Genomic DNA, 17,797 nt, shown 5'->3' with positions numbered 1-17,797 from the left:
TATGTTAGAATATTAGCATAATGTTATCAACAAATATTTTTGAATGTTATGAAAACGTTTTATACCCTTATGTCCTTTATATAACCAGACATTTAAACGTTTTCTGTCAACCTTTTCTAACCTTTTGCGAATGATGTCGAAAACGGAATGGTTTGTGTTTGCTGGGTTGTTCTCAAAATTACAAAAAATGACTTGGGCAATTAGAGTTGCAAGGGTGACGATATTTTATGTCCACTCAAAAGTCTGTAGCGGCCTTTAGTAAGAATGCTAGCTGAACAGTTTAGCTTTTAGTAAAAACCGGGGGCACTCAAATATGACAGTGTACGCAGGTGTGACCAAATATTTTTCAAACACCCCCTAAACGAGTTTTGCCCTACCAGCAAATTTAGCCCCTTATAAGGTAATTTAGTGTAGAATTTACCCCCTAATGAGTTTTTGGCTGGTGAAAATTCAACAAATGTACCCTTTTTGGACTCGTAATTTACCAAAAATTTGAAAAGGTACCCTAAACAAGTTGTCCAGTTTCAGAAAACTACCCTTATTCTTGAAAATCACTGTTTTAGACCCTAAACGTGTCACGCTACAGAACTTGCCTTGCCTAAAAAAACACCCCCTTTTACTTGTTTTTTTGGTCACGCATGCGTACAGACCAGAGGATGATTTAAGGAAGCCCCATCATGCACTGTAAAAGTGTTATCACTAGAGTTTCAACTGCCACTTTACTTTTCAAACCACATTGAACTCTGTGCAAAAGATGTTGTTTTAGAATTGCCCGTGTGTCATTATATTAGTTGGTCGATTTCAGATCTAAAGTGATGTATGCATGAAGGATAATTCACTCCTTCTGTAGCCTACATAAAATGTGAAATCGACCGACCTTTTGAAGGTGTTTTTATTGTAAATATATCTGTCAAAATTCAAATTTCACCATGCACGTGTGTATGCAGTGGGCGGGCAGTGGTGTCATGTTCACTCACACAGCTGTGCTAACCGCAAGACTTGCTGGGAAGTGCTTAAATCATCCTCTGTGTACAGACCATTTATGTGAGTGATCACCCCGGGGTAAAAACATTGACAGAATAATTTACAGCCCACTAATCGCATCATGATGCGTATGGTGTGATTAATTAAAACCAATTTACAATAACAGATCAATCAATTAATTTAAATCAACACCTTTTGACATTTTAATTAAGATATGTTAACACATTCATACCATTGATTGGGTTCTGGCTGTTCCATTAAATCCACACTACCCCTGTGGAAGATGTTAGACAAATCCACAGCAGGAGTATAAATTTCAAATGGATTAATTTGCACATATTATCATGTAAACAGACCCTATCAAATAACCTCAACTGGAACGGAATAATTGAAATGGCGGTCTAAGTGTCAAGAGGAGAGGTCTCTAGTTCAATTCCACAACCATTCATATCTATCACCTGTTTTATTGTTGTATCATGCGAATTGCCCGGTGGAATCCTCTTGGAGGGCAGAATTTTATTTAAATGAGGACGAGTAACATAGTATTCGATAGGATAGCAATTATTCGCCAGTGAAGTTACGTAATGTTACTAGGCCAATGTCAACGAGATCACACGCTTGAGTAATGAACCTCAATCGAAACAATCACCACACTAAGTATATGGCACTCGGAAGGCATACCAAAATAGCCTGATCCAGTAACCAAGTGAATTACATAACCACTTTTATTTTACATGAATTTACATGTATATCACCGGCGTGTCCAGGATCTGTTTCTGCAGGGGGCTCAGAGGGGCTTTCAGAGTTATACGGGGAGCTTAATGGCTAAAATCACCAAAAAACGGCTGATTTTACATGATATTTAACAAAGTGCGGGGGGCTTCAGCCCCCAAATCCCCCCAGACATGCCACTGTATATAATCTATATAATCTCAGTGGACAATGGTGGATGTGAGGCATGCATGAGTTGAAGAGCATTTGTGGTTTGAATCACAGATCCTGGATTTGCTCTATTTTTGGGTGATTTTTTTCGAACCCATATCTAAGAATGTTTGTACAAGTAAAATATTTCAATTTTCAATTTCAGCTGTCTTCCCTATTGGCTTTGCTGACAATGTGAATTCAAGCTACTCATTTCCCTACATCTTTGGAGGAGATTTTATCTCGAATAGCTCGTTTTTCGTTGCTTGTACTAGCACTGATTGTACGTAATAGGCAGCATAAAAGTCAACTTAAATCTACATTTAAATGTTAGATCATGTTTGTTAATGTTTTGCATCACATCTTTGATAGTCGCAGGTGTAATGAAGACAACATACTCCATCAAGATTCAAACGGCTTATCTCACCATCAATTGTTAATAATAGTTACCATGGCAACCAAGCTATTTAAATGAAGGTTTAATCTAAGTTTAGATTGCTATAAAAAGGGAAAAATCAATTTATATAGCACTTAATTTTCACTATCACAATTTGTGTACCTTCTGAGTGAAAGCAATAAAAATAATAATAAATTTGAAATACATCACAAATTTACAGTCATGAAAACTGGTCTTGAAAAAAACACACCAGAAAACCATGGTTTTTTTTACAATTTTCTGTGAATTTGATTCAAAAATAGGCTGAAAAACACAATACAATAACAAAAAAGCTGAAATCAGCTAAAACACATGCATGAATTTATAATGTATAGACAACAAATTTAAGACTTCAAAAATTTATTTATTATTAGAAGTTTTGTGAAAAGTGGATAAAAATCTCTGAACTTAAAAGAAACTATAGGCTATTCAGTACTATACTACATTCAGTGCTATATAAATACCTGATATATTCCTAGTGGCAATTTCTCCTGTCACTCTATCAGTATAAAGGAAACATTGTTAAGTATAGCAGAAAATTTTGTTAACCTACTGGCTAGCTGTCTGCCACAAACCCTGCAGGATATAACTTTTATGGCAACTTCTTCAATGAAAACCCTCGAACAAATTCAAAAAGCTCTCAAAATTACGTTTTTACAAAAGCTATACAGCCAGTTCCCCACAAGCACAAGAGGATTTAAATTACGTCAGAGATTAACAGGTATTTGGGAAGGAACAGTTTGACTGTATGATGTACCACATTCCCAATTGTGACATGATCAAGTAAAATGAGTCGTTTGTATGTATCAATAAATTTTTACATTTTCACTTATTATTTATGTCATTTTAACAGGCTACGATATACTGAAAATCCTATTCAAATTAGACTTTCAGTTTATACTACACCACAATTCGCCATACTGCATTTTAGAAACGCTGGCTGTTAGAATAAGAAAAATTTTAATTGTAATTATTGCACAGGTCACGGCGACCCTGTGACCTTTCCGGAAAAAGCCGAGTGGTAGGTTTTTCAAATAAATATTTTCTGTGTAAAAACTGCACCATCAGATAGGTAATGGAATATATGAATATTAACTGTACATCTATCACAACAATTTTTGATAACAACTTGTGTCACAATTGATCTAGTATAGAAGGTAGAGAATTTATTTCAATCTTATATACGCCATTTTTTTTTGGAATTAGGTGAAAATTAATTCTGTAAAAACTGTATTTTTTAATGTAATTTTCACATTAGACCCGACAAAAGATTACCGTTTTGTTGTTATGATAATCTAATCTTTTGATTTCAGTAAATAAAATTAGGGGTCTAATGTGGATTTAGGATGCAAACTGGAACAATCCAATGCCTTGTCAAAAGCATTTGCCTCAAAATGGAGTTCGGATGCACTTCAGTAATACAACTTCGCCACTGGGAAACCACATGCACAGCAGAGCACGTGGTCGATATCAAAATCGATTTTATGTATTGTGTATGTAGGCCTATTCATAGGACCCTCCCTCGTATTAATTGTCTCTATGCGCTTGAGAATTCAACAATATAAATAATGGTAGCTTTATTATAATACACATTAATGTTTTATGCAGATGAAATTCCAAAATATGATGTAGTAATGAAGTTGCGATTTATTAATATTATATGTTTAAATTTTCACGATGACACTATCAAGTCCTTCGTGGTCGAGCGGTCTAAGGCGCTGGTCATATGCATGGTATACGTGATAGCGGCGCAATGCAGCGTGGGTTCGAGCCCCGCCTCTGCCAATTAAATTTCCTTCTTTTTTTAAATTTCATATTTAATATGTTAGGGAAATGTGGCTGGGAGAATGTATGTATGGCGAAGAGTGGTGTGAGTTTATACCACACAGCCAATTCTAATGTTGCCAAAAACAATAGAATACAAAAGTAATTGAACTCTTTGTTTCAACCATATCTCAAAATCAATATTAGCGGCAAACATCTCATTTTACTTTTATTGCATCGCAATTCTATCGCTCTTCACATGCCACAGGGAATTGGAAATGAATGACAAATTTGTGACGCAATAAAAGCAAAATAAGGCATTTGTCGCTAATATTGATTTTGAGATATATTTAAAAGGGCTGTTCAATTTCTTTTGTATTTTATTGTTTTTGTGACAAGAAAATAAGTTGTATCTCATAAACTGAAATTCCAATTTTAATAGAATTTTCTGTGTATTGTAGCATGTTAAATTGGTACATATATAATAAACAAAAAAATGAAAATGGATTTTGCTATACAAATGACCCGTTTTACTCAAATACCGTACATCATATATAAATGGTGAAGGAGGAACTTTTGTTCGGAAAGTCTTTGAATTCAGGATATTGCTTTTATTGCAAGTTTAAAATGAATTATCAATTTAAGAAAATAGCAAGTTGGCTATTTTTATAAATCAGTCAACTTTTGATTCTGCCTTCTTCATGAGAGATGTGCAATCATGTTTTGAAGGTATTACTCGTGGGTGAAAAGGCAGATGAACGAAGACTGCGAGTGGTTGAGTCAAGTAATTCAAGAAAAGGCATGCTGCGTCACAGGTTTGCTGGGGTGTGGGATGTTACGGTGACGTCATGCTGCATTATTAACAAACTCAAAAACTGGAACTGCAATATGACGATCATAATAATGAGTTGATTAATCAAAGTCAAATATTTCTTAGGAACCCTTTTTCTCAATTCCAGTTACTGCTGAAAAATTTATGTTTTGCTAAAAAAATTACTTAAAATAGACTGCTGAAAATATGTACAGAGTTGCTTCTTCAGTCATTTTGATTTGCTATATCATTACTGGTGCCGTGGTTCTTATTTTAAAGGAGTTTGGGTTTCATTGTGTTGGTCAACACGTCCCATTAAGTTCAGCATATTATAAACTTTAAAACAAATCAACAAAGTTCAGGAACTTTTTAATTAATAATTATTATTTTACAAATGTTACAATAAATTTGCAAAAAAACATAACATTACAGGATAATACATTATATGATAACATCATTATGGTTTAATAATTTCAAAAAAAATAGTAAACATATCAAATTTTAAATAATTTTAATTTTTTAATTTTAATTTAGTTCAATATGTCCTTTTAATATGTCCTACATGCTCTGCTGTGGAAAGTAATAAGTTAGGTGTGATAATATCACAATAATCTTATGATGTATAGTTCAATGAATTGAGCTTGCGATTGAAATTTATTTTTACTCCGGAAGCCAGGAAATAGGTATTACAAACTTAAGTCTAAATTACTTCCTTGAATTTTTAAATACAAAGCCTTAAAATAAGTTTACGTTTAAAGAAATGAAAATAAGGCCACTTAAAATAAGTTGTGTGTTTCATGTCCACCATTTATCCGCCTCGGGTTTTGGCCCCCATGGAAATTTGTAAACAATTTTCCTGAAACTGCAACAAAATTTGTTACGAAATGAAATATGATCATGTCCAGCCACCTCTGAATAAGCTTGAAGACTTGCTTTTTACACTAGCCTACATCAGTAACTAAGGCGCGTGAAAGTCGATTCCGAGTTTATCGTCCCCCGCCCGCGTCACTTTTTGAAAACCAAAAATACCGCCCGCATCAAATTTTTAAACATGCCAAAAAATAATTCATTATTTTCAAAGTATCAGTGTTTTCACCAATTTTAACAATTGGAAACATATATATTTTTGTTTGTAAAACATAAATTCATAACTTGGAAGCAAAACCAGGCTCTTTTCTAACTTTTCTAGTCCCTACCCACATAAAAAAACATGTTTATAAATCACATGTGTGAGTTTGGCTTTAAATTAACACGTGTTTTAGGTCAATAATGAAATCTGATGGAATAATGAAAAATGAAAAATGAAAAAGTCACCTCACCAACCTGGAAAAAGAAAGTGACGATAAACTCGGTATCGACTTTCATGGGCCTAACGCTCTCTATGTTCAAGTAGAACACTGTATGGACGAGACTCTGTGATTTAGTCAATCACAGGAAAAATATGGAACCAAAAATATGCATGGATGTGGTCAAGTGAGCAAATTCTTTCTTGTTCTATTTTATTAAATTTAAAACTAATTTTATTTTGAATCATATTTATACATGTAAATTTGTTATTAAAGCCATATTATAACATTTGCTGAGGAAGACGCCCTCACTGAATTTTTAAAATTCCTTTTTTTACACGATTAAATTGTACTTTATTAAACCAATATACCCTGCAAAAATCAAGACTCTAAGTGCTGTCAAAATCCGTGATTTTGAATTAAAGGCTGATTCAGCGCTTTATTATTACAAAGGAATTATTAGTCGAACGCATACACGATGTTCATAACACACAGTACGTCACGGCGTGCGGGACGGTGATATACACAACAAAGGGTCGTACCACAACATGACCGAAGGAGTGATACGTATTGGCGACATGTGCGCTGGTAGTAAATTCCAATTTTCTTTGCTTTGCCGTAGTTGTTCGGCTCAAAAATAAAAGGAAATATCTCTGACAGTAAAAGCTAACATTTTTTTATGGCAAAGAAATGCTAATCTATTTTGTTTGAAAATGTTATAATATTGCTTTAATAGTTTGTGGTACATTAATCAATTCAGTGAGCAAAGGTATGAAAAGTAAAGTTGTGTTACGGGGGGGAGGGGGCAGAATTTGACAACTATTATTATCACGATCAGTGATTACACATCGGAAAATGTGGTTCGATTTGAAGGGGAAAAAACACCTGCCCTCCAAGCTTTTTTCAAAGAGGTCTAAAATATTGAAAATCTTTTCAACAAGAGTAAAGGAAATAGTAACATGTAATGTAATATCTAGGCCTGTAGCCAGGATGTATTTTTAGAGGGAAACAAGATTGGGGAAAAAATCTTGCATAATACATTTACTCTCTAAATATATATACCTTTGGGACTCCTTTAAACATATTCACACAGGAAAGTTTGTAGCTTTCTGTCAAATTTCTTTCAAATGTTGCACTTTTGGAAATTAGAATGAAACACTCACATTTAGAAATGAAATACTGCCTGTATAAGTGGTAATTTTCGGGAGGGTTTTATTTTTGTGAATTTCGCGATTAGAGCTCCAACCGTGAAAATAACACCTCGCAAATATGTGCAATAATGTATTACAAGTGTAGGGGACGAGTGGGCAATCGCGAAAATAACTTTCAAGAAAATGTGTCTTTCACTACAAATTGCGAAAATAACTGTACGCAAAAATAACCACTTATACAGTACATGTTTTTGGGCTATTCCATTTGAAATCCACACTACCCCTGTGAAAGATTCTGGAAATATATTCCACAGGGGAAGTATGAATTTCAAATGGAATTAACATATTAGCAGCTCTGTTCGTAACTCACTCTCCCATAGGGGAAGATTCAGGTTGAATCTTTCTCAGAGGGAGTATTACATTCAAATGGAGTTGCCTAATATGCTCATTTCCATTTGAAATTCATACTCACCCTGTAGCAGCTATTTCCAAAATCTTCCACAGGGGTAGTGAAGATTTTAAATGGATTAGCCTATTGCTTGCCATAGTGTAGGATAATGTATTATTTTTTTGATAACTGTTCTGAACCATTTGTGCAGTGGTTTCTTTTATTCACAGATTCAAAAATATTTCATTAATCACAAAACAGTGTGAACATAAAAATGTGCACTAATTTCTTGCTGTACAGTTGTTGAATCATTCTGTTATACACAATAACATCATTGGGCATCAATGGAATTTATTAGCACACGGTAGACTGTAAAATCGCACCAGCCAAATTTGCACGCTACAGAGCCTGAAAAAAGATCCTGCGAACCACAAATTGACACACGTATGGGCGCTGCCACGGGGTGCTATTAACGGGTGCTGGGGTGCTAATGAACGCGTCGCCAGCACAAGCGTCCAACGTGATAACGCGTATAGGGCGCATACAAGTGCGCCTACGCGACGGGTAGTTCCTGGTACGCGATTACAGGATCAATGGCCGCTTCCACGCAGTAACATACTTCTGAACTGAGTGTCAGGGCCCTGTTATTAGCACTAGTTCAGTGTGGAATGTGACAGGCACTCTCTGACATTACCAAATCCACCAGAGGCTGCATATACATCCCGAACAGCGGCTTGATGGGCCGCTTTGCATGCACCCCATCCTGGGCGTGAGGAACTGGCATTTATCTACTATTTCAGTTTGTATTTTGAGCTTCAAGGGCCTAATAGCGCCTCTCACGTCAAGAAAAAGGTCCCCACTTTAACAGTTTCTAAAAATATTCCCACTTTAATGGATTTGTGGGAAGAGAAAGACAGTGTGAAAGGGAGAGCGATGGAGAGGCATACAAACAGACATAAGAACAGACCTACGGAGACAGTCAAAATACAACAATATCAAATATACATGTAATCAATTTCAGAAACCTGTCAAGGTGTTTTTAATAATAAATATTAAAATATTTATTATCCAAATTATGATTTATGAATATTATGATAACATAAATAATAAAGCTATATAATATGTTTAGGGCAAGTTTTAATGCGCACACATTACATTAGCATATATTGTATCAATTTACACCAAATTACACATAAACTATTGATTATTGATTATAGAATACAGTATTTTCAAATGTATTCATTATTTATGTAGGCCTTATACTTCAATTCAGTAAAATAGAAGTTAGTATTGGATGAATTACATAATATTACACAAATTATTCAAATTTATTACATCAACCACATCCTAAAGAGTAAAAATATAACATTTGGTGCCATAACAATATTGGTATTGCATAAAAAATAGTCTGTGAGAAGTGAGATAATGTTAACCCCCTGAGCACAACCTGCCGATCTAACATTGCCTCTGATTGGTCAATTACATGATATCTTCACTTTAATCACCAATCAGAATGGAGCTTTGCAAATATTAAATTCATCCAAATTTTTTGCATGGTGAAATTATTCTAACAATGCTGCCGATTGGTCCATTTGATAATGAAACTTCTTTTTGGCCAATCGGCAATTAGTTCTCATGGGGTTAAGTTAACTGTGACACCATCTGATCCAATCGGACCAAAAGTGGCATTTGTCAAATTGCAATACAGGGAAATATAATTCGTCGTTGGGCAGGAAAAACCTCCAATGTGATTGTGGCCCCTGAACATGTTTAAAACAAAACTGCCAAAAGGTTACATAGGAGGTTTTGCTTTAAACATATTCAGGGGCCAATGACACATAGGAGGTTTTCCCTGGCCAAGAGAAATTGTCATTGTAAAAGTTTCAGGGGCGTAGCAAGTGGGTGGGCAGGGTGGACGAAATCCAGGGGCCACAAGGGTTAGGGGCCCCAGAGAAAGAGAAACAATGAAAAAAAGTACTCAGTCAAAGCCAAAATTTTGAGATACATCCTGAATAATGGGATCGATATTTTGGAATGGCACAGACTTGAATCCACATTACTATATTATTGAGGAATTTATAAAGCCTCAAATTCTAATAAAAAATTACACACAGAAGATAATTTTACTTCAAACAGTCCTGGAATAGGTCCTTATTTATGATTTGATAAAAAATTTGCTCCAAAACACTCATTTTCTAAGCACATCATTTCTCTCAATTTGATCAGGGCAACTGTTTCCACTTTCAACAGGTTTAATTGCACTCACGTCATCTGCTATTATAGATTATATTGTTTAGTGGTGTGGACACTGCAACCAAATAAGCTGAGGATGTAAGGTTTTCAGAAATAGCACACTTGGTTCATGTGCAATTTGGTGATGAACATAACAGGGGAAAGAAGACCCACATATCACACACTAACACATTTGATGATAACTTTTAATTTTTTGGTCTGTGTGGATCAGATCATATCACAAAATTTGTAATTCTCTTACAAATAATCTTTTTTTTATTACCCAGGGGCGTGTGAGAGGCCACAGACCAAAAAAGAGGAAAATTTCTTTTAAAAAGCTGAAAAACATCGTAAAATAAGAGTAAAAATGCCAAATATGGGCTGAAAAAAAGAAAGAAAACACATACACTTTAGCAACAAAAAATGAGGAAATCAGCTGAAAAGAGGAACTCTCACACGCCTGTATTACCACAATAATAAAAACTTAACCATGGTATAATATTTATCTATTATTTTTTATGTTTATCTAAAAATCTTTTGCGTGAGTTTAAATAATATTTTGCATAAAATTGTGTTAATTTAAAAATACAATTGGCATAATTTGATTTAGAATTTGTTTGATCACATTTCATAAGGCATTATGATTAATTAATAATGCAAGTATGATTTGGCAGTTTAAAAAGTAGCAGTGGCAATTCCATTTCCATTTTTTTTCTTTCCGCCCCGAGACCTTTAAGATATTTTTCCAAATGACCTTCCTTTTATTTTCATCAATCGTTTGATCCTTTTCTTTTTTACTTTTTTCTCTCTCATCTTCCTTTCTTTTTTCTGAATTCTCTACTATAGATATATATTATGTTTGAATAATATTAGTACTGGCATGTTATATATATTTCATTTGAGGTAGAACTTCTACATGAAAGACTAATATGGCTGTAATCCAATTATACAAGTGACAAAATGAAAAATAATCTAAAAATGGGACCATGTTACAAAATATGACACATAGCAATAATGAGGTATATCAGGCACTAGCAATGTTAGCTACAATTTGGTCCTATATCTAGCTTTTCATTCCTGCATAAGGCCATCTTAATTTAATAGTTCTGTCTCAAAGCCCTTCCTAATTTAAAAACCTAATGCGGAATGCGCTTTTTAGGGGGTTTTTTTTACTTAAATATTTTTATCTGGGGGACAAGCTTTTTGACAAGAATAGACCACCTTTTCATCTCTTAAGGAGGTTGTACTGTGGTCAAGATGAAGAGTTTTATTGAGATTTACGATTTAGGCTACTTTGTCAGGCGTGGGATTTTTGTGTGGTGGATCTGGAAAAAAAATACAACAGCCGAAAAAAATTAAATTTACTCAATCCAGCTGATATAACATGCAAAATGTGGTTGATTTTACTAATGCGCGCTGGGGCTTTGAGACAAACTATTAAATTAAGATGGCCTAATAATATATTTCATTGTTTAAAAGTAAAATATAATATGGATATTTGTTGTATCATTTATACACTCACACACACACTGCATAGTAATCCAAGTACAAATGTGCATGTGACAATTTAAATTTATATCAAACAATTGACGACTGTCAATGAAATTATTATAAGTGGCTGTAAAGCTAAGGGCATCCACTTTTTTGCATGCAAACTACAGTACAATTTATTTGTGCAATATCTGAAGAATATCCAGAACCATGTAATTTTCATTAATATGAAAGATTGAGCATGTGGTCATTTTATTTTTTCTCCAAAAGTTGACGACTGTCAATGAAATTATTATAAGTGGCTGTAAAGCTAAGGGCATCCACTTTTTTGCATGCAAACTACAGTACAATTTATTTGTGCAATCTGAAGAATATCCAGAACCATGTAATTTTCATTAATATGAAAGATTGAGCATGTGGTCATTTTATTTTTTCTCCAAAAGTTGACTACTAAACTTGTAACACCTATAAAATTGAGTGTTTAAAATACAGCTATTAAACAATGTCAGAAAATAACATGATGTGTAATAAATATTCCACATAAATGGTTTTTCAAAACATAACCGTGTGGATAATAATAAATGCCCTGTAATAAAATGTATAATTTTTAATATAAGATGTATCAGATTTGCTAACCATCTGACCATCCAGTATAAGAGGTAGACTCAAATCTTTGACACTGACCTGACAGTTTCTCCCATTAAGATCCCCTAATGGCTTTGTCACATAATGCATTATAATCACTTGTGTATTGATATTTCTTAAATCTGCTCCTAAATTATATTGCAAAAATATGATAATGCCCATCCTTACAACAAAACAGTTACTGGCAATGTTAAACTATGTTAAAAATATTATTGTCATACAGCTATATTACAGTAAAATATATCATTATATATCTCAACCCACTTAGTAATAATATATTGATATTTCTTAATTCTGTTTTATATATTTTATTGCAACAATTAGTTAATGCATCTTTTCAACAAAATATCTAATCACAATATAAAAACAATCTTTTATAACGTAGAAATAATTGTTACACAACTACTGTAAAAGTGGGAATTTTTGCGCTGCATTTTATCATGCTCTTTGCGTTTCCAGCAAAAATAAAAACTCACAAATACCGTATTTCATCAAATAGTCGCCCCACCCTCAAATAAACACCCCACCACTTTTTTCAACCAAGATGTTTCAAAAATGCACTGCTATCTTGTGTAGTAAGCTTACCAAGTTGCCCACATGGTCGATAATAGCGTCACTTTTTGGCAAAAATCTGGATTGGAACCCCGGAAATGAACCAGAAGTCAGTGTTTCTAGTTCATAGTTCCTCATTTCAGTGTGAGTTTTAAGTTTACCTAATGATTTTAATGGGAATTATCGTTCTAAAATTGACCTTGAATAAATGCCCCCCCCTTTGGGAAATTGTAACGCCCCCGGGGGCATTTATTTGACGAAATACGGTATGCTCTTTTATGCACATGTGTATGTAGGAAAAATTAACATTGCGAACTTAAGGACAAGCAAAGCAGTTCAAAATCGACAAACCAAGACCTGCCAACCTACCAAAGTCAGAAAGAGGGACATTGAGACCAAAACCTTGTACATGTACACAAATCAGGTACCGACAAATTCAAAGACTTGAGGTGTGCAATACTTTCAGAATTCAGAGAAGGTTTTGCAGGTCTGAATTTATCACAATAGACTAAAGAGAATGCTATAGCAAAATTTGAAAGAGAAATTTGCATCATTTTCTGCTGTTCTTATATTTAAATTTGTCATCAATAAAATTTTCAGAAAGCAGGAATGTCCCTCTTTTTCACATTGGTAAACCCCAAATGAGGGACAGTTGGCAGGTCTGCAAACCATGCAAAATCACAAACACAAAAATTACCACTTTTTTAAATATATTACAACAAACTAAAATATACAATTCAAATCACTTCATATATCTATATTTTCTAAATTTTATTGCAACAATTGCATATTGCATCCTTTCAAGTAATCACATAGAAAAAATAAATTATCAAATTGTTAATATACTACTATAGAAAATACATGTGAGCTAATATATTGACATCTTAGCAGAAATATACAAACTTGTTAAACAATACTTTCCCCTACACATATAAATGAGTGATAACATAATCATTATTATTAGTTACAGATGTTTGTACCTTTATGCTCTATGCTTTATGCTTTATGCTAGCTTCAACATGAAAAGTCCAAACTTTGAGATGTTTTTCTCAAAATATCAAAAAAATATCTCAAAAACTACCGAACCAATACTAGGCTTGTTTGTACTCATTTAAATGCATTTTTCATGACAAGTCCAAATATGGTCATGAAAATGTACAATTCTGAAATTTTTGAATTTTGATTTTTTTTTTTTTTGGCAACCTCGTGTAAAGAGTTATTTACCTTTGCATAAGTGCTCAAATGCAGCAAGAACCATTGTAGTTTAATAATTGCCTATTTCTAACAGCAATTCCTTACAGACCCATGTTATTCGCTCATTTCTATATTTTCATTTCATCAAGGTTAGTTACCTTACAGCAAAAATCTCTTGCTCAGCAACAACAATTTACTTGACATTTTAATTTGAGATGTATCACTCTCCTTCCTGGCTTGAAGCATCACATAAGGTCAAATAAAAAATAAAACATGTTTCTTGTCCCCTCCTACTGCCTTTTTTGAAGCCAGTTCAATTTTGTTTTTTATAAAGTCAGTTATAACTTTTGAAAAAAAAGTCTCAATCAAGATGCTTTCTATAGGCTTCCTAATACATCAAATACTACAAAGGTTTTGTGATCACTGTAGGGGGCATACCTACCAGAATAATAAAACAAAAACGACCTCCTCGTTTTTTCAAGCAGTATTATGCTAAATAAATGCAGGGCCTAATATGGGTATTTACACTTATTTTTCGATAAAAAATAAAAAGCCCCTCCCTCTCTTTTTTCGAAAACCCAAACGAGAAACATGGGTTTTTTTTACTCTGCCTAATCTGTTTTGTGTGATCTCCCTTGGGACTGTATAGAAAAGTGATGAACTCATGAAAATAAACAAAAAAGAGTTGTTATAAGCACCTTCTTTCGGACCTTACCTCGTGGAACTTGAGTCTTATATTCGGTTGGGCTTTCTCAGTTCCAACTGGCAGTACTGACTTAATAATTCTACTATGAGTTGTTCTGCTCAGCAATGCTATTTTCAATTAATTGAAGAGTGTTCTTTAGCTGTAATTAAATGAATAAAAGAAACAAAAATACAGTTAGAACTTAGATACAACCTCATAATTCTAGATATCAAGCTTAATTTAAGGGTACACGGTGTATTATTGATTGCAGCAGCCAAAATATTGCTTTTTATTATCTAAATCAATATATTATTGATAAAAAAAACCCTTAAGCAGCATCAAGGGATTATCTTTTCTTTGAAATGTTGGCAACTGTGACGATTCAATTTTTTTTTTTTGGGGGGGGGGGAGATATTGACTTAATGAGGTATACAAACCAAAGCAATAACGTGTTGACATGAATGTTAAGTTTGTTAGGATTGGTTTAATTACGTACACTGTAAATCCAAGTGTTTAGGGTTTCTGTAATACTTTATAAACACTGCAACATGTTTAATTTTTCATTTACCCAGTAAAGGTATAAGACACCTAAACACCAAAGTAAACACAAGGTAAACACATATTCATGATCTGGTCCATGGGGGCCAAAGGCGGCAAATTCGAAACTGAGATAAAGTTAAAAATATGGAGTAAAAAACAATAAAATACATAAGAAAATAGACATCAAAAAACTTCTTAACTTTAGAACGAAGTATGCTAGACCTTATGTGTTTTCAGTAAATGATAGCCTATTGTATGTATAATGTAATTATTTCATTCTACAAATCATATACTTTGAAAACTTGCTTGATTTACTGTTGTTAAGGGCTGGGGTATGAACGTTTGGACAGTATTTATTTTGGGACATTAGAGCACATCACACATATCGAATTGCATTCTGAATATGAAGAATGCCATTCTGATATCAAATAATTTTGATTTTTGAAATTGCAATTTAATACACATTTTATGGCAAATCATTAAAATTGATATTTTTGATATTTAACAGTACTTGAAGTAAACTTTATAAATCTGATGATTTATACTTAAAGTGTATGTAGGTGGGATGAAAAAGCCGACGATCAATTGAAAAATTTGACCTTTCGTATTGAAGATATGGATTTTTTTCCCAAAACACAAAAAAAAATTAGGTCTTTTTGGGAAAAAATCCATATCTTCAATATGAAAGGTCAAAATTTTCAATTGACCGTCGGCTTTTCCTCCTGCTACATACACTTTAAGAATATATCATTAGATTTATATAATTTACTTCGAGGACTGTTATATATCAAAAGTTTGAAAAATATCAAATTTTTATAATTTGTCATAAAATTTGTATTATATTGTGATTTTCAAAAATGAAAATTATTTGATATCAGAAAGACATGCTTCAGTATTCAGAATGCAATTCGATAGGTCTGAGGTGCTCTCATGTCCCACAAAAATACTGTCAAACGCATAATAAACGCTCATTTTAGATCCCTTAATGAGTTACAAAAATGTTGTTTCAGCCTTCTTAAAATGTAACTCAAGAACCACAGGACCTAACAACAGTATATCTGTGATATTTGAATTCTTCTACACATTCGCTATGAAATGATCAATGCGATTTTTTGCCAAAGCTCACTGCCATTCGCAAGATGCTGTGAACTACCAAATCACAACAGTTTAAAATAGTTGCTAACCTTAAAGGAAGGTGGTCCGATATATATGAAAAATGGAATTTTTTAAAACTTGTGCATAACATAAATTGTTGCCCCTTTCAAGCATTCATGCATAAAGAACATTTTAATGTTCTGTGTAAATGTGACTAATTCCATAATAAGCTCATAGAATTAGTCATACTTACATAACGTGACACCGGTAGTTTACAGTGTTTTTATCTGATGGTTTGGGCTATTCCATTTAAAAGCCACACTACCCCCTGTGGAAGATTTTGGAAATATCTTCCACAGGGGGAATATGACATTCAAATGGAATGAACACGTTAGGAAGCTCTGTTTGAAACTCACCCTCCCTCAGTGGAAGATTTAGGTTGAATCTTTCTTGCAGGGTGTATAAAATTCAAATGGAGCTGCCTAATATATTCATTCCATTTGAAATTCATACTCCCTATGTGGAAGATCTTTCCAACATCTTCCACAGGGGTGGTGTGGATTTTAAATGGAATGGCCCTTTTAGCCACTTAACTAAAATATTGCAGTGTACTTCATAACATATATACATTGATCTCACAGGAAATGAGTCAAGGAAGCCAATAATCATATTATATTTCCACATGTCTTGCAGTTCTTGAGTTAAGACCAATAATATATCAAAACAAGTTTTGGATACCCCCACCCCCAAGAAAAATCTTACACAAGGGATGAAAATGACACCACTTTCACAGAACGCATACAATTCCTCTTGTGTGTCAGCTTTATTCATCTCAATATTTTAGTGCAAACATATATTTTAGTGCTCCCCTCCAACCCGCTTTAATTTGTTCAAAATGATATAACTTTGTTAGGAATCGGTATCTGGTAACTTTTATGCAGCATTTATGGTAAATTAGTCTGTGACAGTATCTGTGCAGTTTTGTATGAGACAAGTGTCATTGGACTATTCCAGTTCAAATCCCTACACCCCCTATGGAAGACACAACCTTAATCTCCCACACAGATTATAAATGGAGTCACCAATTCAGGCAACCCCATTTGAAATTCACACTTCCTATGTGGGAGATTGAGGCCATGTATTCCATAGGGGGAGGGAGTATGGATTTCAACTGGAATAGCCCACATATTACTAGCTTTAGTCTGGTTTTGGAGAAAATACAATCTATGTTATACAGATACATATTGATATATGCATGTAAATGTAAATATTTAAATATGTGATTTAAACATGTTAATAAGAGGGTATGAATATTATTTATATAAACATGACAAAATTATTTTGCTCTTCATCTGCTAAAGGAAACTTCTGTGGGAAAAATCTTCAGACTATAAATCAAAAACTTTAGATAAATAATAATTATGACATTATAATAATAAAACACTTCTCCGTAATATAAATACATGTACATCAAAGTTTCCTTTTTTCTTCATTTACAATTTTCTTTCCTTGTTAAAAAGGGGCACTTCATGATCCACAGCCTCACCCCTCAGACTTACTCCAAAAACGTTAAGATGTTTATGCCATCAGAAACAGAGGACAACATAATTTATGTGTGCATA

The 17,797-nt window shown here is 33.6% G+C and overlaps 1 protein-coding gene across 1 annotated transcript in view; it reads right to left on the bottom strand.

The window, feature by feature from the left end:
* Positions 1–11,740: 11,740 nt before the first annotated feature.
* Positions 11,741–17,797, bottom strand: part of LOC140150737 (TPR repeat-containing protein DDB_G0287407-like) — a 71,984-nt gene continuing 65,927 nt past the window's right edge. Inside the window, exon 26 of the mRNA XM_072172837.1 lies at positions 11,741–14,700. Coding sequence (XP_072028938.1) covers positions 14,644–14,700 — 57 coding nt within the window. The 3' untranslated portion in view covers positions 11,741–14,643. The remainder of the gene's footprint in view (positions 14,701–17,797) is intronic.

The sequence above is a fragment of the Amphiura filiformis genome, chromosome 4, assembly GCF_039555335.1.
Source record: "Amphiura filiformis chromosome 4, Afil_fr2py, whole genome shotgun sequence".
Classification (NCBI taxonomy): Eukaryota; Metazoa; Echinodermata; class Ophiuroidea; order Amphilepidida; family Amphiuridae; genus Amphiura; species Amphiura filiformis.
This window is presented reverse-complemented; position numbering and strand designations above follow the sequence as displayed.